This window comes from Rhinichthys klamathensis, unplaced genomic scaffold, assembly GCF_029890125.1.
Source record: "Rhinichthys klamathensis goyatoka isolate OS25496 unplaced genomic scaffold, OSU_Roscu_1.1 h1tg000314l_1, whole genome shotgun sequence".
Classification (NCBI taxonomy): domain Eukaryota; kingdom Metazoa; phylum Chordata; class Actinopteri; order Cypriniformes; family Leuciscidae; genus Rhinichthys; species Rhinichthys klamathensis.
This window is the reverse complement of record NW_026606832.1, coordinates 606815-629091: the sequence shown is the minus strand read 5'-3', so window position 1 is coordinate 629091 and position 22277 is coordinate 606815. Positions and strand designations below refer to the sequence as shown.

The window sequence follows — 22277 nt, the reverse complement described above, 5'->3', positions numbered from 1 at the left end:
CTGCGTTTCTGCCTCTGAAGGAGGAACGCAGGGAGAAAAGTCTCAAACCGAAGAACATCAACAGTGCATTTATTACAGCATGACAGATGAAGTCTCTGATGCAGAATTCAAATGGGATTCGATCGCAGCAGCCGTTTCAAATACAGTGGCATCTGAACGCTGAAACAGAGACGCCATGAAACCTTCGTTTGTCCTGGAGCCTTTGAGAGCCCAGTGTCCTCTGCTCTGATCCTGACAAAACACACAGCCTCTTATTTAACAAATGTGCTCAAGGATCTACAGAAACCTTTCCCTGACACTGGGCAGTGGTGTTATACCTGACATCTCTCAGCATATTCAAATATGCAAATATCAGCATAAATGCAATACAATTTTCAAATAATTACACAAACTCCATGTTTTCACTGTTATAGGGTAGGGGGCACTGTAATGCATCTTCTGAAATAGTACAGAATCTCTGGTTCAAAACACAGCCGAAGAAGAAGCTGAAACAAACAAGCGATTGAAGCATGCGTGTAATTTAACGTGATAAACAGCATATAAATCGAAAGGACGAGGTATAAGAGTGTGAAGCTTTGGGGGTGTTGATGGACTCGATCAACTACATCATCGTTCTGAATCTGATCCTAAAATAGTCTTTGACAAAAACACGATATTTTCAGCCTTTTGTTTGAAATATTGCTTTTTTATGAAACTTAGCCACATTCAAGTGTTGATCAAAAAAAGAATGCATGAAGTTAGAATAAAATGGATTTTTGGTTAAAAGCAGAGGCTCTTTCTTTTGACGTATTGTATGTTAAAATATTCATACAATAAAATATTCTGTGGGCCATGAAAGTTTTGTGAAAATTATCAAAAATGTTGATGCTGGCTAGCAACTTAAAAAAAATCTGGCAGGGAAAGAGTTAAATAACTTTTAAATGTATATTAGTATATATAATAAGTAAAAATGTATATCTAAATTGGAACGTAGTAGTATACTTAAAGTGCAAAAATATTATAAATAGTAAACTTTAAGTGTGATGTTATGTTCACTTAAAGAAAACTTACAACTACTTGCAGTATAAAACTACTAAATTAGTAGTTTACTGAGAGTATAATTCAAAGTGTACTTTCATAAACTAAAAAATGTGCTACAAGTATTTAACTAGTAAACTATCGGTATACCTAGGTTCACTTGCAGTATATTTGCAGTACAAATTAACTAAACTAGTTGTGTACTCAAAGTTTACTGCGGTTACCTTTAAGTACTTAAAATAAATAAAATAAGTAATTTTACGGTCCAAAAAAAATACAAAATTGTAAATATAAATAACAATTTATTCATTAAAAATGTAATTAATAAAATTACAACTCATGATTCATACATATTTAAATGCCAAAAAAGCAGAGGTTTGGTCTAGCTGTAGCTGTCAATCCAGGCTTGAGGGCTGGTGAGAGGGCTTTTTGTGCTAACATACTACTCACACATATGGAAAATATCCCAACAAAAGCACAGCTGCTTTTAATTACTAAACAGCCTTGTGTTCCTCCGTTTTAATTAGAGATGTCAATAGAGAACGCTTCAAAACAACTTCACAGAGATCATTCTGACAAAGTTCTTAAAAAAAACACACCAAGCATTTCAAAATGCAGTCCCTTTCATGAAGAAAGCAAAATCACAATGGGCCATTTTTAACCTTCTTAAAAAAATATCCTTAGTGTTAGTGTAGGTTAAGATGTACCCTGTTCTGCATTCTGAATCAGAGGCCGAGGAAACCATCAGGATACTAAATAATGAAATGTCACACATAACAAGAGAGGGATTAGGAGGCCAATGGACTTGTGGCATTTTAAAAGTCAAAAAGTCAACTTGTAATCTTCCTCTTAAATATACCAATTTTATGGTTGTGTGGCTGCAGGTGCCTGGCATGTAAAGAGCATCAGCCTTGCGCTTTCAAGAGGATCAGCAAGTATTGATGCCTAAGAAGTCGATGTTGCGGCCCTTTAGGCTGAAATAAAAACACTTGAAATCAATACAAGAACCATCAGCGTGCTGATTGAATAAATGCCTTTTTGACACAAAAGGAAATGTGTGTGGCATACTTTAAGGGTTTTGTATGGTCACACAGTTAAAACGCTACAAAAAAATGGTTCCAGGCACATTATACTGTCTTTCCTCTTTAATCTGTTGCCTTTCTTTATGAGAAAAGGCCATATCAGATCGGCCTGCCATTGCTTATGGTTCAAAGCTGTACGCCACAAAGCAATGCAACCAACTTAACCTCCCATTTCTATTTGATGGATGAAACGGAAGTAACATCAGCTGTGATTTTGGTTAGGATGGCTATCTGCTGGTAGATTTCTGCTCTTTTCTGTGTAAATTAGAAACACATGAAATACATAAACCATCATCAGAGGAAAAAGTTCTCACAGAAGAACCCAAAAGACTCTTCCAGTTTCTGAGAAACCTGACCCCACCTGGAGAGTTCAGACAACTGAGGATATTATGCCCGGTACACATTGTTCGATTTTGGGCTGTCCCAGACGAAAGATGACCATTCGTGGCGATTTCTGTAGTCGTGGCTCCTAAACGGTTGTCCTACCTCATACAGTGAGAGGTTCAAAGACGTCCGTTGTGATGGTCTTGCGACCAAAGATAGCCTGCGATCATTTTCTGACAGTGTCAGACGTTTAGCATGATCATCTCACAGTGTGTTTGGTGCTAAGACCTACGTTTACTGACTAGCCAATAAAAATGCTGCGTATTGATCAACGCGGCATGGCGCTAAAACTTAAAACTACTTTCCTCAAGCTCCATTTACAAATTGGCCATTGGCCTTTTCCCCTAGCCATGACAGCATCCATATTCTCCTACATAAAAACCACAACTGCCAAAGTGCGATTCATCTTGCTCTATTTGTTTACCACTAGCGCACACTGATGATGTTCTATTCTTCTATTCTAACTTGCATCGTAGCCTACGATTCATTAGGTGTCGTCATCGACACGTAATAGGTGTCATCATCATCTACATACATGTCATAACCAAGTTTAAAAGATCCATGTTGTACAGTGTGATTTGTAATGATCTTATAGGATTGCTGAAACCGCAGTCTGTAGCAGGTATTAGAGAGCATTCTGCCATAATGACTCATTTACAAGCCATAAACCAATAAAGCACCAGGCTAATTATGTCAACTAGCAGCTTCTGAATAGCCCTTGATCAAGCTAATCACCAGCAATCCAAAAAACCCTCCCCTGAAATCAGAGGTATAAAAGGCAGAAATTGAAGCCCTCAGACTGTTCCCATGCTTCTGTTTTTGAATACAAGACCATGAATCTTGCACAGAATTATGAAAGGATCTGATAAGAAAGCAGCAGCAAAATGAATTCAGAAATAGACCTTTGAATAGATCCAGTGCACACTTCAAAATTACTTCATTTACTTCTGCCTGCATAGAAATACATTTTCTTCCAGCTGCCTAAATGACTCATTCACTCTCAAATACTTCTTAAAAAATTTCATTCATAGCTCAAAAAGTCACAATGACATTAACTATTTGCCACCTAAAACGCATTTTCAAATCATTAAACCATTGGGGGTGTCACAATTGTCAGGATTCCTGTCTTGTGTTACCCGACAGGAATCATGACAACAATATATCGCAATACAAAAATCCAACAATATGTATAGTGACCATCTGAATTGTCTATAGTTCACCCAAAATTACTGTGAGAAAAAAATCAAGTTTACAGAGTTTTAGTGTGGGTACTACATTAAACTACTATAATGTTGACTATAATGTATAATAATGCAATGGGGGAATATTTGTGGGTCCTGATAATGCCAAATGTCTTATGTTACCAGTAAAAAGTGGTATATACATTATTTTAAATATATCTATTCAGTGACAGAGTGCAAGCATATTCATCTAAAATAATTCTGTATTTTCAGCTTCAGAATAATGAATATTTTTATTTTGGTGTCACCATTGTCCCGTGCATTGGGTTACCAGCACCAAATCCAAGCCTATTCATTTCCACCCCATTGTAATACTAAATTTAGCATTTTAATCAACAGTACATTTTTTGTTAACCTTTTATCATATGTCTTGGAGTATCGCAATAATATTGTATCGTGAGTGCAGTATCATTATATGTATCGAATCGTGACATGAAGGTATCGTTACACCCCTAAAAACCATTATAATTCAATATCATAATAAAAAGCACACTGATGGAGGAATCTACATAATGATATGCCAAGCATAAACACATGCAAAGTTTAGTAACTGCTCACTTTTTTAGCTTATAGCCAAATAAATGATAAATATCAAATTGTGCATTCACCATGATTCAAAAACACAAATCTCCTATAATAAATGGAAAAACCCAAATAAGACCAATCAGAAATTTGCATCTTGTAATGTGCAGGCCTGGAAGTCAGAGATACACAAAAGTCATTGGAAGTTTCATTTTAATGCAACATTTGTAAACAGAAGCATCAGTGATTTTAATGGTAGTGTACAGTAGATGTTTCTGCACTTTACAACAAAGAGCAAAGCAGCACTATAGAAAGGCAATGATATTGTATTTATATTTATTTATTTGAGTAATTAGACTATTGACAATTCCAACAAACGTGAGCCCCCACTGGATAGTACAGGAGACATGCATATCTCATTATCACAACACAACATATGGCTGCCAACATGCTGTGTCACTAACTATATAAATAGCAACAATACACTGACTTATGAAGCAGCTTTACTAAACCCCTGTGCCATCTGCAGTCTATCCGTATCTGTAAAAATGACCTGAATAAGCTGAGATCGAGTATGTTATTAGACTCGTAGAAACAACACAACTCTGCTGGTTTCATAAACAGGTCTGTTCGGGACGGTGGTAATCTGATCTTCAGGATTATAGTGTCATTATCTTCGTCTGCAGGGACCCACAGCACAATCACTCTGTCCCGTTGTAACACTGCGCCGATATTTGACTTGTGAAAGGGTGCAAATTGAGGCTACTGATTCGATATAATCTCTCATCTTCTAGGCGCAATATGTTAGAGGTTCGTCTCTCTCGAGCAACGCAATTTGCTACGGGCGTCAAATATCTAAAATATTTTTAAAACAAGTAAAAAAAAAAAAATTTATATATAATGTCTTTATCTATGATTAAGCGATAATGAATGTAGCCTACTCGTCATGTTTTGTTAACATTCAGTTGCGATACTAAGTGCGAGGCTTGAGCAGCGTACTGTTTCTATGGTTACTGCCACAGAACGCGACTTCTGTTCGCAAACGTGTAAAAAAAGAAGTGAAAAATACGTTCTAAAACCAACGTTTAATGTAACTTTTGTGGTTGCTGAAACTAAAAAAAAAAAATTAAGCCTAACAATTTGTTTTGACTTACTTTTTCAAGTTATTCGCAGACGAAAAGCTTAAAGTTAGGCGTCTCGAGAGTCGAGACCCCATTCTGTTGCCCTCCCTGCGTCTGTTTTTTTTAACGCAATGTCGCGTTAATGTGAACGGGCCCCTGACTTTATTTCAACACTCTACAGGGGAACTTTATGCGTGACTGACAGCTTCGTGTAGTCCTGCGATATTTCTGTTAAAGTATAACACGTGATCAACGAACCTCTAAATATCCTAAATTGACTCAATTTATATGCGTTTGTAGGTAAATGGCAATCGTGGGGCACTAACTAAGAAATCCTTTGCCAGTAAAGCCCCAGATAGCACGTACAATCCCAGTTAATCGTGTGTCCGAGATGAAAATCTAACTCTACTACATACAGCAGCATTAGTAGATTTAGGTAGGCTACTTAAAATAAATACTCACCTTGACAACGCGTGTGAATCACTGAAAGACTCAGAATGAGCAGCAGAAAGAGCCAGTTTGTTTGGAGCTCGATCCTTACGCACATTCTGAAACGACTCCTCAGAACACACTATAATTTGTCCTTGTGTTAAACAATCCAGGCAGCGAGAATGACTCGAATGTCAAATAAAATGTCCGTAAGGTCTAGTAAGCATATGGTCTACAACACTCGTCTTTCCCGGTGACTCGCGCAGAGAGAGAGAGCTCGACTCACGGGCTGTTATAAGCGGATTGCGTGGTGGAGGTTCAGGACCGCGGACAGCTCCAATCAACCTCAGCGCGCCTGGACACTTTGGACAGCAGCCTGGCGCTCATCCAGTAGATTTGGGCTTATTTAGAGCAGCAGGTTTTGTGTGTGAGGAGAGGCAGAGGAAAATTACATATCGTCCTAATGCAATGATAACAAGTGCTAATATAACTTGGGGGGGGGGGGGGGGGTTACATTTCAAAACACATTTGTTTTGGTTTTACATTTCAAAACAGATAAAACATAAGAGGATTGTGATGTTTTATCACAATAATTCCTTAAGATTTGATCACATGTATTGAATTAAGTTACAAAACTTAAATGTCATCCTCCTAACATGTTTAATAACATTTTTCTTACAACTCTGAGCATTTAAATACAATAAAACAACACAAATAAATTTTTATAAATTATGACTTAATTCTGAGAAAATCATTTACTTGCAGATGCCACCTTGGTTGGATATTTTGTTACATTCTAAGTAGTGTTGCACGGTGCACCGATACTTCAAAAGTATCGCGATACTCGGAAATTAAAAACTTCACGATACCTACATTTATTAGTATCGATACTTCTAAGAATGACCGCGTTCCAGATTTGTAAGAGAGTATTGCATGTTGGTGTGTGCAACGCACGCTTCCAGTGCCTCCCTATGGACGTCTGTGTTTTTCTCCTCATGCGCGTGTGACAGGGCGCGTGAACTGAACGAGCAGAGAGAGAGAGAGAGAGAGAGAGAGAGAGAGAGAGAGTGAGCGAGCCCCGGTCGCGCGCGCGCACTCTCTCTCTCTCTCTCTCTCTCTCTCTCTGCGGAGCCAGGCGAAAGTATAAACAAGGCTTCACCGTCTCAAAACTAAGCGCTGTCTTGCTCTCTCTCTCTCCCTCGCACATATTAATCAAAATAATTCGACACGATGGTAAGGTCGGGAGACTAAAGTTTCATGTGGAGCATTCGGAGTTTTTTTTTTTTTTTTTTCTGAATTACCGCTGGGTGTAAATTGTGGTAAAATACGTTGCCTTATCTTCTCTGAATCGTTCCGCACAATCATCTGACATAAACCACACTTTAAATAAACGAAAAAAATTATCCAGTCATGAAATGTTTTCTGTGATGACAGTGGGATGTAACCGCCTGGATAATCACACAATTATCAATTTTACCTTGAATGTCATTGCTCTAATTTATTTTTTATATTTTTCATATTTCATATTTTGTTCAAATGGTTATTATAGCCTATCTGCTGTTCAAATGTTCATTTATTAGTGTGTTATGATTGGAATGTTGTCCCAGTTTTAAAATAAAGCACAGCAATGATATTTGAGAGTGTTCCTCCCTTTTCAGGAAAAGTATCGAAAAAGTATCGAAATCGCAATTCTTGACTTGGTATCGGTATCGAAACAATAATTTTGGTATCGTGACAACACTAATTCTAAGTGGGGGTTAATTGTCCAAATAGATCTAGAGCTACTGTACATCTCCTACAAAACAAAAACAGCTATAAAAACTGTAGCAGCAACATCAGGGCCCATTGCATAAACATAGCTATTATGTATATGACCAACTAGCAGGGGTAATCATTCTTTCTTTTCGCTATCAAATTAGACCAATCTACATTTTTATGAGTAACCTAGTCTTAGCAGCTTATGCAACCGGCCCCAGGCTCTTTTTATTTAATTAAATTTTTTTACATCCTGTACTGTATATTTGGCCAGACAGTTATTTTTTTAATGCGTGTATCTCATTGCTTACACCCTCAGCCAGAGATTTCAGCTGCACAGCACTTCTGTCTGCTTAGCTAATGAAAATCACGGCCGTGAAATAGACTGACCAATGTGTTGAGGTAATGAAGCGATCATCATCATCTTCACGGGCTCTAAATTCATTTCGGATGGGTTGCTGACTAAACAGCCAATTAGATATTATTATTGAGAAGTTAATCTATAGCCTCCAATATCAGTAGAAAGATGTACTTTGCCCTTATCAATGACAATATAGGGCCTGGCCATAATCAAACTGCGTTAGTAATTAGGAAAGAAACATAAAAATTTGGTTATTATTACTATTATTTTCAATAAAACAAACAATTAATCATGCTAAATTTAAAACATGGTATTTGTAAATGACTATAAATATATAATAATTAAAAATAAATATGTTATTTTTACAATTGTTTATATATATATATATATACTTTTTGTTTTTCCAGTAGTTTAATTTGTGAGATTGAGGCATTTCTTAATGATATCTGTAATATGTATCGTTTCGAAAGTGTCACTTTCAAAGATTAGTATTATACTATTATGAAAGGTGAAATTCACATCCTAAATGTAGACCTACTTGAGTATGTGTTTCTGCCTGAGGGTTTGAAAACTGCTGTGGAAAGTGTGATTCAGGCGCCAAGCCTTTTACAGTTGCCAGATATTTTTGTCTCAGTCTGCTGATGTCACGGCCTCCCTCTGTTCTGCTAAATGATCCTTTCTCCCTGAAAACATTTCCACTCAGGACTGGACAGCTCTGCCTGTACTGATGAAGTCATTCTGTCAACATGAGCAGAAACAATGTCTTCCGTACCCAAGCACCCTGCGTTGACTATGCAGTGAGGATGTCTATAAAAAGAGTGGTATCTGTTAGTATTGCCATTCATCTCAATAGCAGCTGATGTTTCTGAAATTGCTTTTCTCATAATAGCTGCAATAACAACATGAATGAGATAATATGATTTGAAAGAATGAAAAGAAATCTTTCTAAGGTTTCTCCAATATTACGTACAACCTGGTTTGCTCCACCTACTCACAGCCACCCCACAATTCCTGTGACCTTCATATATCCATGTGAAGGATGACGGAGATGACTGAGACCCAGTGTACAGTATCACAGACATTCACATTCAAAACATATGAAATGTGACCCACACAATCCATGCAGCCTTTTTCTGTTTCTTTCAGAGTATGAAATCACTCGTGTGAGCCAAAGCAAATCATCAAGAAAGCCACACATCTGAGATCAAGCATATTTGAACTCTCCTCCTATACTTTCATGACATTGTATTTCATGTTCTGAGCCTTGTAGAATGGCTGCTGAGATTGTATCAGCATGAGATTATATAACAGAGTTTTATGCTTTTACACAAAGGATTTCACCTCAGAAGGAAACTAGTACAGTCTGACCCTCAGGTTTAAATTGTGATTTAAAAAAGTTTCTCTTTCACATTTGAGAACAACATTCTCACACCTGTGACCACTTCTAAGACCAAGTAAATTATTCATCAGGCAAGAACAAACATTACTCTGTTTGCATGTTGGGGTGGTAATATTAATATTCATGAGGCCAGGCCCGAAGCTCAGACTGCTAATAAGTCATTTTAACAGAAAATGGGTAGTTGAAATGACATTTCAAGCAGTGTCCTGAGGCTATACTACATCTATAACTATTTTGAACACAATTTTAATGCATTTTTTTTACCACACACAGTATTAATTGGGAAAAACATGGATTATTTACACCACCATTCAAAAGTTTGGGGTCAGTCATATTCAAAAAAAAAAAAAAAAGAAATTACTACTTTTATTCAGCAAGGATGCATTAAATTGATCAAAAGTGACAGTAAGGACAATTATAATGTAAAAAATATTTCTATTATTATCAAATAAATGCTGTTCTTTTGAAGTTCCTATTTGTTAAGTAAAAATCCCGAAAAATGTATTACGGTAACCACAAAAACATTAAGCAGCAGAACTGTTTTCAACATTTATAATAATAAGAAATAATTCTTGAGCAGCAAATCAGCATATTAAAATGATTTATGTCTTTATTAGAATGTCTATTTATTTACGTCTATTAATATCTATTGAGATAAGGATGACCGGTTCTCACATCTGTTATGAACATGAGCCTCGTCTGAAAGGAAAAGGGGGAGGTGTCGCTGTAACTTATAGTAATTTTCCAGTATTACTCAGAGGTCTAGTTTCAAGTATAATTCGTTCTAAGTGATGGTGCTTTATGTAACGTCATCTAGTGTAAGTGATAAATCCCGTTTGACATTTACAGGCCACCAGGGCACCATACAGTCTTAATCAAAGAATTTGCAGATTTTCTAGCGGAATTAGTATTGGCTGGCAGCAGATATTGCAAATATTGTCACATGGAATCAATGTTGACAGCGTTGACATCTCAGATCAATATCTAGTCTCGTGATTGCTCCATTTAGCCAAGGCTGCAAAACAAACTCCCTGTTACAAATATACTTCTGCTTTATAAATAATCTTCCTGATCAGTTTCTACGTCTCGGCATACTGGTTAGGAGAACTCGATGTTGCAACAGAAACTATTGACTCTCTCTTTTCCAGCACTTTAGACATGGTTGCTCCTTTACACATAAAGAAGATTAAGGAAAATAGTCCGACACCTTGGTATAACAACGAGCACACTCGGGCCCTCAAGAGAGCAGCCGGAAAAATGAAGAAAACAAAACTAGAGGTATTTCACATTTCGTGGAAGGAAAGTGTTATTGCATACGGAAAGGCCTTAAAAAATGATCTTAGAAGAGAATAAACACAACCCTAGCTATTTAACAAGAAACAAAGCTTTAACTTAAATTATGACTTGTGATGCAGCCTGAATCATAATCACACCGTGTTCATTCGTTGGCCAGAGGAGAACTGAGCCTGTTTTTTTTCTTCTCCATTCTGTCACTTGATGGAGTTTGGGTTCCTTGCCAGTCGCCTCTGGCTTGCTTAGTTGGGGACACTTAATATTCAACAATATTATTGATCTGACGCTGTTGTATGAGAACTGAACTGAGCTGGACTGTTACGACTGTACATACACATGTAACATGGACAATGACCATTTTTTTGCAGAACTGCTTTATAGATGAAATTAACTAATTTAATAATTGATTATCTTTACTACTGAACTGAATCAACACTGAACTGACTTCAGAGGAACAACAGCTGAAATGCATAATTTTCCTGTTATCACTGTAAAGCTGTTTTGAAACAATCTGTATTGTATAAAGCGCTATATACATAAATGTAACTTGACATTCACTAATGCAGGGAGCAGGTAATAGACTACCAAACAAAAAATCACATAAAAGATCCTCCAAACACAACACCATGGTTTCATACTTCATACACAGGGCTTAGATTAAGCCAGGATTAGGTGGCAATTCAGACATAATTAGCTTTTATAGACTTGCCTTAGTTAGAAAAAACATTACTGATGTGCATCTTGAGACAAAACAATAGCACTGACATATTTTAAGGTATGCCAGAGCAAGTTGCTTTCAGTTAAAACAGCTCAAACATGCATTTTAGCCTGGGACATGGGCTTAAGCCTTGTCTGTAAAACCGGGGGTAAGACTACATAAACATCGGCTCACATCACAACTCGCAAGTGCATGAAAATGAGTTTCTCAACATCTTCTGTGACAGTGTGGAAGGTTGAAATGTTGCACAAGGCACAGCCAAACAAACAGCAAATATCCCAGCGGTAACAGAGTCCCCGAGCTCACTGATTATATTGCTGTCTGCTGTTTGATCCAGCATTATTCATTTTCTGTTGTCATTCTGGTTGTACAGAGACTGACTCACATGTAGAGCGCTCAGATATATGATCAAATACAACAAACCTTTTTTTAATCAGTCACTACCCCGAACTCAAACTTTAAGAAGCTAGTGTAACCCTGTATAATTTTGCTAATGAATTATAAAAAGGAATTAATTAGAGAATTGTTAAAATAATAAACTAATCAGAATTAGTAAAAAAGTGTAAGAAAAAATATAAAATCAAAAAGAAATGCATGTCAGTGTGATGATTGACATTTTATTGATTTGTCCAATTACGTGAGGTTTATGTTGAAGTCCCGCCCCACCACGTTAGTGCTGTATGGGCGAATCCATTTTCTTTTCTCTGCGTGACTGTGAGACGAGCAGCAGCATAACTTTGTGTACAAGTTAAAATCGTCAGAGAGGACTGAATAGGAGACATTTATATGATCTATTTTCTTTGGATTTGGTCAGGTTTTTTGTGCTACGCTGGAACTGCGTTCTTTTCAGCATTACGACCTAAGATGGCGAGCCTTCCCAGCGAGATGAACGTTAATGCTTGATGCGAGATTTGAGTTAATCCAACACCTGTGGAATTGGGTAGGAATGTTCTGATTGCCTGCTAGTTTTTCCTAAACGGGACTGAGTTTTATTTTTGAAAGACTGCTCAGAGTATTTTGTTTCTCTGTGCAAAAAGATCTTCTCTGGAACTGTTGAATCACTTTTCCGCGATTCTAACGAACTGTGGATTTTCTGAACTGAGTCTTTTGAATCGGATCTTTTGAATCGGATCTTTTGAATCGGATCCTCTAACGAATTTGAAGTGAACTTTTCCAACTCAACCTTTTGAACTGAACAGTTCAAATGAGTCTTTTGAACTGACCTATGTGAATTGTTTTCTTCTGAACTGTTGTTTTTGCATTTTGTACATTTTATTTTATGTTTGAACTTGATTTAGTGAACTGTCAAACTTTTCAATTGTGAACATTTATCAATGTTTATGGGGTTCTATTTTATATTGAAAGTGTAGTATTCTAGGAATCTGTATAGCCTAGAGGGTGAACCCAAACTGATTGAACAAACAAAAGAGTCAAGTGAAATTGTTCACTTATTGTGAATTGAAGTGAATCACTATAACTGTGGTTTTACATTGAACAAAAATAACTGACAATTTGTTTTGTTTGTTTTTCCTTTCTTTTGAATATCAACAATTACTCCAGTCATTCATTTAAATATAAAGATTTACTTTATTATTTAACCAGTTTTGTCTTTATTACACCTCCATAGTCGAACCTACTGGCCTATGGTTAATACTAGTAACAAGTGCAATATTATATGACCCGTGTACTACATACTAAGTGGCGAGCCAGCCAGGAGGTGTAATTAATAGCTTTATTTATACTTTACATCCAAAAAGAAAAATCGACAAAAGAGACATTCAAATCAGTTTATTAGTGTGGCAAGTAAATTGACTTTGAAAACATGGAAATAGTACAGAAGGAAAGTGTCAAAATTTTAAATGCTCTTCTAGTTAGTGGGCCAATTAACACTCTTGAGGATGAAGAGGTCCTTGATCTTCTAAAACGTCATGGTACCATCGCAAGAGTCCTTCCCATTAACGATCCTGAGTCCAAGTATCATGACCACACCATTGTAGAGTACAACTTTGGATCAGCTATTGAATCAATAAGTCACTTGCTACCTCTTAACTACACAGATAAAGACGACCCAAGCTTAACTTACCAGATAAGAGCCCTGAGCAGTGTCTACTCTTGTGAGGAGAGTTTTGGTGCCACAACCTCTTACTTATCCACCCTGAAAACCATTGCTAAGCAAAGTGGAAAATCCTTCAATGCTTTGCTACGAGAGGAACTCTCGCAGATCTCAAGCTCCTTAATTCCAGATGAGCCTGCGCTTGATGAGCTCAATTCCATTAAAGAGCAGAATGCATCCAAGAGGAATGTCCAGAGTCCTTGTTCCATTCACAATGAGCCAACATTTGATCAAGATGACTTACCAAGGTCTGAAAAACAGCTGTCAGGCACCATGAGTCACGTTCAGCTCAATCCTGCCGAGGTGCAGAAAGTTATTGTGGAGCATATAGTAAAGAGTGAAGTCGCTGCAGCAATTCCATCCACTGCTGTAGTTAGGCTCCGTCCTTTTTCAGGGAGAATTCCCCAGCCCAATCATGAATCTGATTACGACACTTGGCGTTGTAATGTTGAATTACTCTTTGATGACCCTTCTGTGTCTGACTTACAAAGGGTAAGGAGAATTATGGAGAGTCTCTTACCTCCTGCCACTGATATTGTCAAGTCTTTAGGGCCCCGTGTTTCTCCCAGAGCTTACCTTAATGTGCTTGATGCAGCTTATGGTGCGATCGATGATGGTGATGAGTTGTTCTCAAAATTCATGAACACATTTCAGAATGATGGAGAGAAAGCATCTAGCTATCTCCAAAGGCTTCAAGTTGCTTTGAGCAAGGCAGTCAGAGGAGGTGGGATTAAATCGTCTGAGGCCAACCATCATCTCCTACGGCAGTTTTGCAGAGGCTGCTGGGATGACATCCTTATTTCTGAGCTTCGTCTCGAAACTCGTAGAGATGACCCTATCGATTTCCAAGACTTACTGCGTTCCCTTAGAACCAGAGAAGACAAGAGTGCACAGAAATGGTTGCGCATGAGAACCCACATCAGTGCTTCTAAGCAGAAACCGCAGCCATCCCCTAGATCTGCTCATGCTTATAGCCAAGATGCTGCCATTTCAAACAAACTTCCTCATGAGTCAAAGTTGTTGTCTGAGACCGCTGAATTGAAGAAGCAAATTGCTGAGCTAAAGGAACAGTTAACTTCACTGACCCTCCCGAAGTCCAGAAAGACTGTCAAACCCAAGCATAAGACTTCACCCTCTCCTAGCACTCCTGAGTTTATTGCTAAACAACCGTCTAAGTCAACCGGTGGTCCTGTCACGAAATCCAGACCACGCCCTGGTTACTGTTTCAGATGTGGTGAAGATGGCCACATCTCTGTTACCTGCGAAAATTCTCCGAACCCCAGGCTAGTTGAAAAGAAAAGGAACGAACTGCGGTTGAAGCAACAAGAGTGGGATCAAGAGAACAGTCACGTTGGTGCAGCTTCTTTAAACGCCTAACAGTTCCAGTTGCGGGACAAACTGGAGCTAGTGAACTTAAAAGTTGTCCCCCCAGAATAAATTCAGGCCCACACCACAAATTCCGTATTCAGCGTCTGGTCGGATCCAAGTGTACAGCGCAAGTAAAAATCTCAGGAACTGAATGTCATTGCTTACTTGACACAGGGTCGCAGGTGACCACAGTTCCTTGGTCCGTTTACCAAGCTTGCTTGATTAATCATCCCATCAAGCCCCTGAATCTTCTGCTTGAGGTCAGTGGAGCAAATGGTCAGCCAGTTCCATACAAAGGATATGTCGAAATTCCAATAACTTTTCCAGAGGACATGGTCGGATCTGAGGTTGAAATTTCCACACTGGCACTAGTCGTTCCTGACTTCAAACCAGAAAAACAATCTCAAGTCTTAATCGGGATGAATACGCTTGATTCTTTGTATGCTGAATGTTCTAACTTGAATATCCTTGAACACCATTCTCCACGATACGGGTACAGTGCTGTGCTCAAAACTCTGCAATTACGGCATAGACAGAATGCCAATGGATGCCTTGGATTGGTGAGACTACAAAGCAAGGAGCCCGTAGTGATTCCAGCACAGCAGACCGTTGCTCTCTGTGGAAAAACAAATGTGAATTGCTTATCCACTAAAGAATGTGTTCTTCTGGAGCCCCCATCAAACTCCTTCCTCCCTGGAGGTATTCTTTTTTCAAGAGGTGTAGTTCAAGCGCCACCATTCCCCACGCAAAAGTTGACTGTCCAGCTACGGAATGAGTCGCATCGGGATGTAGTACTGCAGCCAAATGCTGTGGTTGCTGAAGTGCATGCCATCGAGAGTATCATCCCTCAAGAACGCAAGGTGGGATCTGTACCTGCTGGTCAAAGCTGTTCCGAAGCAGGGATTACCTTTGACTTTGGGGACTCACCGTTGCCCAAAGAGTGGAAGGATAGAATCAGTAAGAAGCTCAGTGATATGTCTGATGTCTTTGCGCAACATGACCTTGATTTTGGTCGAACATCCAAGGTCAAGCATCACATCAAGCTGTTTGACGAAACCCCTTGTAAGCAAAGGGCACGCCCTATCCACCCTCATGACCTGGCTGCTGTCAGACGGCATTTGCAAGAGTTAAAAGAGTCAGGAGTGATCCGGGAATCTGAGTCTCCGTTTGCGTCCCCAATCGTAGTCGTACGAAAGAAGAATGGCGACGTGAGACTATGTGTGGACTACAGGAAGCTAAATTCACAAACTGTGAAAGATTCCTATGCTTTGCCTAACCTCGAAGAGTCTTTCTCTGCCTTAACGGGTTCTCGATGGTTCTCAGTTCTGGACTTGAAGTCTGGTTATTACCAGATAGAAATGGAGGAGTCTGACAAATACAAAACCGCTTTCTCTTGTCCCTTAGGATTTTGGGAATTTAATCGGATGCCTCAAGGAATTACCAATGCACCAAGTACCTTCCAACGCTTGATGGAAAGGTGCATGGAGGATCTACATCTCACCGAGGTCTTGGTGTTCCTTGATGATTTAATAGTGTTTTCCCAGACCCCTGAGGAACATGAAGAACGGCTTCTAAAAGTACTGCGAAGACTAAGAGAGTATGGGTTGAAATTATCCCCAGAAAAATGCAAATTCTTCCAGACTTCAGTCCGGTACCTAGGCCATATCATATCGGAGACAGGAGTCTCGACGGATCCTGAAAAGATCAGTGCTCTTAAGACCTGGCCAAAACCAAAGAACTTAAAAGAGCTAAGATCATTCTTGGGATTTTCGGGATACTATCGACGGTTCATCCGCGATTATTCCAAGATAGTGAAACCCCTAAATGAATTAACTGCTGGTTATGCCCCACTGAATCGTAAGACCATGAACAGTGAGCTGAAAGGAAGCTATTTTAACCCAAAAGAGTCATTTGGGAGCCGATGGACAACGGCTTGTGATGAAGCATTCAACACCATTATCTCCAAACTTACCAGTGCTCCTGTGCTTGGTTTTGCAGACCCGACCTTACCTTACATCCTACACACAGACGCGAGCACCATAGGCCTTGGCGCTGCGTTATATCAGGAGCAAGATGGAGAAAAAAAAGCCATAGCTTTCGCCAGTAGAGGTCTTTCTAGAAGTGAGTCTCGATACCCTGCCCATAAGTTGGAGTTTCTTGCTTTAAAGTGGGCAGTGACCGAGAAATTCTCTGACTACTTGTATGGCAATCACTTCTCTGTCATAACCGACAGTAATCCACTTACTTACATTCTAACTTCCGCGAAGCTTGATGCCATAAGTTATCGTTGGCTATCAGCATTAGCCACATTCTCCTTCGATCTGACCTATAGAGCAGGAAAGCAAAACCAAGATGCTGATGGATTATCAAGACGTCCCCATGGTGAGCTGATCAATGACATGGTATCACAAAAGGAACTGGAACGGATACAGCAATTCGCCGACAAGCATCTGGGTGGAGATAAATGTGTTGTCATGGACTGTGCTGTTGTACAAGCTGTGTGGGACAAGCATCTGGTTCAGCAAGGATGTGGAACTTCTGTTGCTCTAGTGGAGTCCTTGGCAATGGAACAGGAGGTTATTCCTAATTGTTTTGCTCAAGACCTGACTGAAGATGAGTCTGCAGTCCCCTGTTTAACTGGTATAGACCTGCAACGTGAACAAAGGGAAGATGTTGTCCTGAACCAAGTCATTAGCCACTTAGAAGAAGGCCAGATGCCATGCCGGACGGTGAGGTATGAATGTCCAGACTTTTCCTTGTTGTTGAGGGAGTGGAACCGCTTGGAATTGAGGGATGGAGTTCTGTACAGACGACGACAGTTGGACGATCAAACAACTTACCAGTTGGTGTTACCTGTTAAGTTCCGTGCAATGGTGCTGGAGAGCCTGCACGATCAGATGGGCCACATGGGAGTAGATCGCACTCTCGACCTTGTCCGTTCTCGCTTTTATTGGCCAAAGATGAGTGCTGATGTTGAGAGGAAGGTTAAGACCTGCGAACGGTGCGTGAAGCGGAAAGCTTTGCCAGAGAAATCTGCCCCCTTGGTCAACATCCAGGTTACACGGGCCCTTGAGTTGCTCTGTATAGACTTTCTTTCCATTGAGCCAGACCGAAGTAATGTCCAGAATGTACTTGTCATGACGGATCATTACACCAAGTATGCAGTTGCCATACCCACCAACAACCAGAAAGCCAGGACTGTGGCTAAGTGCCTCTGGGATGGATTCATTGTCCACTACGGTTTCCCGGAGAGGATACTAAGCGATCAAGGAGCCGACTTTGAATCTAAACTTATCAAAGAGCTTTGCGAGATGGCAAAAATTCACAAAGTACGGACAACTCCCTATCATCCTCGCGGTAATCCCGTAGAGCGCTTCAATAGGACGCTTCTAAACATGTTGGGTACCTTGAAGGAACAGGATAAGTCGCATTGGCATGACTTTGTGAAACCGTTAGTGCATGCCTACAATTGCACGAAAAATGAGACAACGGGATTCACGCCCTATGAGCTCATGTTTGGGAGGCGACCCAGACTACCGGTGGATTTAGCCTTTGGGCTGCCCGTGGAAAAACCTGTCCATGAGTCACATTCCAAATATGTCCAAAGTCTCAAAGCCCGACTTGAAGAGAGTTACCGAATTGCCACTCAAAACGCTTCAAAGTCTGCAATGAGGAATAAAAACAGATTCGACAAACGAGTGAAAGAGTCAACTCTTGAAGTGGGAGATAAAGTTCTAGTGAGGAACGTCCGAATCAGGGGAAAACATAAACTCGCAGACAAGTGGGAGTCTACTATCCATATAGTAGTGGAACGAGTAGGAGACCTGCCAGTTTATAAAGTTCGTCCACAAGATAAGGATGTTCCTCTACGAGTGTTGCACAGGGATCTACTATTACCTTGTGGTTTCCTTACTTCTTCTGAGGAGAGTGTTTCTGAGGAGAGTGTTCCTGATCAAGTAAACATCTCCAAGCCTAAGACACGAAGCCAAAGACAGAGAGAACTGTTAAATGAGGAACAATCGGATTCAGAGGATGAAATTTGCATATTCAGTAGAATTCCTACTGGAAAAACAAAGATTACCTATGCATATGACACCACAAAGTCAAAAGTGGCTGATGGAAAAGAAAAAGACTTGCCTCTGAGATCTGACTTACCTCAGGAACCAGATTTACCTCATGAAACAGAATTACCCCAGCCTGTGAACGGTCCAGCTTACATTCTTCCATTGGATGAGAGTTTAGGAGAGGTGACAGAAATGTATGAACCTACAGATCCTGAAGTACCAGAAACTGTACCAACAGGAAATGGAATTGAAGGAGGATACTTACCATCATCCGATCCAGCTGGTGATGAGGAGGAAAAAGATATGTCCCCGGATGCTCATGATCTGGAAGAAGAAACAGAACAAGTTAATGCATATGCAAGATCAAGTGCAGATCAAAACCTAAGAAGATCAAACAGGGTCCCAAAACCTCCAAAGAAATTCCATTACCCACAGTTGGGTAATCCCCTTACCTCAGTAGTCCAAAACTTGTTCCAGTCATTGAGTGAGGCAGTCGTTAATTCAATGAATCTTGCTGATTTACCTAAAACTGACTTAGTGCTGCCTAAAAGTTACTGAAGGGTCAAGTAAAGGACAAAACGCAAAGAGACTTGCTTACCTTTAAGAGGGGAGAATGTAACCCTGTATAATTTTGCTAATGAATTATAAAAAGGAATTAATTAGAGAATTGTTAAAATAATAAACTAATCAGAATTAGTAAAAAAGTGTAAGAAAAAATATAAAATCAAAAAGAAATGCATGTCAGTGTGATGATTGACATTTTATTGATTTGTCCAATTACGTGAGGTTTATGTTGAAGTCCCGCCCCACCACGTTAGTGCTGTATGGGCGAATCCATTTTCTTTTCTCTGCGTGACTGTGAGACGAGCAGCAGCATAACTTTGTGTACAAGTTAAAATCGTCAGAGAGGACTGAATAGGAGACATTTATATGATCTATTTTCTTTGGATTTGGTCAGGTTTTTTGTGCTACGCTGGAACTGCGTTCTTTTCAGCATTACGACCTAAGATGGCGAGCCTTCCCAGCGAGATGAACGTTAATGCTTGATGCGAGATTTGAGTTAATCCAACACCTGTGGAATTGGGTAGGAATGTTCTGATTGCCTGCTAGTTTTTCCTAAACGGGACTGAGTTTTATTTTTGAAAGACTGCTCAGAGTATTTTGTTTCTCTGTGCAAAAAGATCTTCTCTGGAACTGTTGAATCACTTTTCCGCGATTCTAACGAACTGTGGATTTTCTGAACTGAGTCTTTTGAATCGGATCTTTTGAATCGGATCTTTTGAATCGGATCCTCTAACGAATTTGAAGTGAACTTTTCCAACTCAACCTTTTGAACTGAACAGTTCAAATGAGTCTTTTGAACTGACCTATGTGAATTGTTTTCTTCTGAACTGTTGTTTTTGCATTTTGTACATTTTATTTTATGTTTGAACTTGATTTAGTGAACTGTCAAACTTTTCAATTGTGAACATTTATCAATGTTTATGGGGTTCTATTTTATATTGAAAGTGTAGTATTCTAGGAATCTGTATAGCCTAGAGGGTGAACCCAAACTGATTGAACAAACAAAAGAGTCAAGTGAAATTGTTCACTTATTGTGAATTGAAGTGAATCACTATAACTGTGGTTTTACATTGAACAAAAATAACTGACAATTTGTTTTGTTTGTTTTTCCTTTCTTTTGAATATCAACAATTACTCCAGTCATTCATTTAAATATAAAGATTTACTTTATTATTTAACCAGTTTTGTCTTTATTACACCTCCATAGTCGAACCTACTGGCCTATGGTTAATACTAGTAACAAGTGCAATATTATATGACCCGTGTACTACACTAGTGCAACAGTAGAGTTGGGAAAATAAAATTACATTAATTTTCTCATTGACTGTTAGAGATAACATAGAAACGTTAAAGACAAATTTCCAAGGTTGTTATACAATGTTCTTTGATTCTAAATCATTCTGCATTGTGGTACAAGAGCTTAGTAGTTAGTGGCTACAACTCCTATAAAGCATTGCGAATTATGTAATTGATTCAAACTCCCATTCAGTCAACTTAAGATACTTGAATATTTTGCAATAAACCTCAAATAAATGGTATTTTATATATAAAGGTTATGATTAATAGTCAATAGTTTCATAATACTGATTCAATGGCATCATTTATAAATGTTAATGGAGACAAATGACTGTGTGGGAAAATCAAGAAGACCATTAGAAAAAAAGTGGTAGGTTATTGTTGCACCCCATATTGCCTAAAACCTATGAGGTCTATAAAACCTGAAGCTATAATGGCAGTCGCTCGGCTGCCAAATGACCACCTGGAAGTAGAATATATGACCTTCCCTCAAACAAGTACCAGGGGCCTCATGTATCAACACTGCGTACGCACAAAAACACGGCGTACGTCAGCTTTCACGTTCACGGCCAGATGTACTAACAGTGAAATTAACGTAAGAATGTGCGTTCCTCCAAGTAAACTTCATGTCTGGCGTACGTACATTTGTCGTGATTTTTGTCCGTTGGCGACTCATAGAGGCAATAAAGTGAAGTGGCAAACATTACACTACGAATTGTTCTATCGCACCACCAGCTGTCAGATATTGCTTATAATTTTGTAATTGATAAATTATTTGACATATTGTCACACAAGTTTTATTAAAATATTATATTATGCAATTAAGTAAGAACATAGGCTATATAAAGCATGTCCAAACTGATACAACCCGTCTAGCAATGGCAGCGTTGGCTTAACTAGGAATAAAAAATAAACTTCATTAATTCGGTCAGTAAAGATAAAAAAAGAAAGTAATATTTTTATTCAGCAAGGACACATTGAATGTGTTTAAAAGTGAGAGTAAATGCATTTATAATGTTACAAAAGATTATAAGATTTCTATATCTGTTTGAATTAAATTTTTATTCATTAAAGAATCCTGAAAATACTATATCATGGTTTCCACGAAAATATGAAGCAGCACAACTGTTTTCAACACTGATAATACTCAAAAATGTTTCTTGATCATCAAATCATCATATTAGAGTGATTTCTGAAGGATCATGTGACACTGAAGAATGGAGAAATGATGCTGAAAATTCAGCTTTGATCACAGGAATAAATTACACTGTACTAGGCCTATATATTCACATAGAAGACATTTTCAGTGAAATTTCGTTTCTTGCTTGCTTTAGCCATGTTTTTGCAGGTTTCTTTTGCCAAATTGGACTAATTACCATATTTAAATTAATTTAATTGGGGGAGGAGACTGGGTGGGGCGTTGTGCTCGTGCATGTGCGCTCAATTTTACGTTAATTGGGATGTACAAAGAGAATATGCGTGGGATCCTTCGTACGCAGAGATTCATACATCTGCTTTTTTTTGTGCGTACGCACATTTACAGCTTTGTC

At 38.8% G+C, this 22277-nt stretch overlaps 1 protein-coding gene across 2 annotated transcripts in view; it reads right to left on the bottom strand.

Moving 5' to 3' along the window:
• sez6a (seizure related 6 homolog a) overlaps positions 1-6026 on the bottom strand; it is a 68954-nt gene extending 62928 nt beyond the window's left edge. For both annotated transcript variants that reach the window (XM_056271273.1, XM_056271272.1), the window contains exon 1: positions 5830-6026. In XM_056271273.1, coding sequence (XP_056127248.1) covers positions 5830-5914 — 85 coding nt within the window. In that variant the 5' untranslated portion in view covers positions 5915-6026. The remainder of the gene's footprint in view (positions 1-5829) is intronic.
• Positions 6027-22277: the final 16251 nt, after the last annotated feature.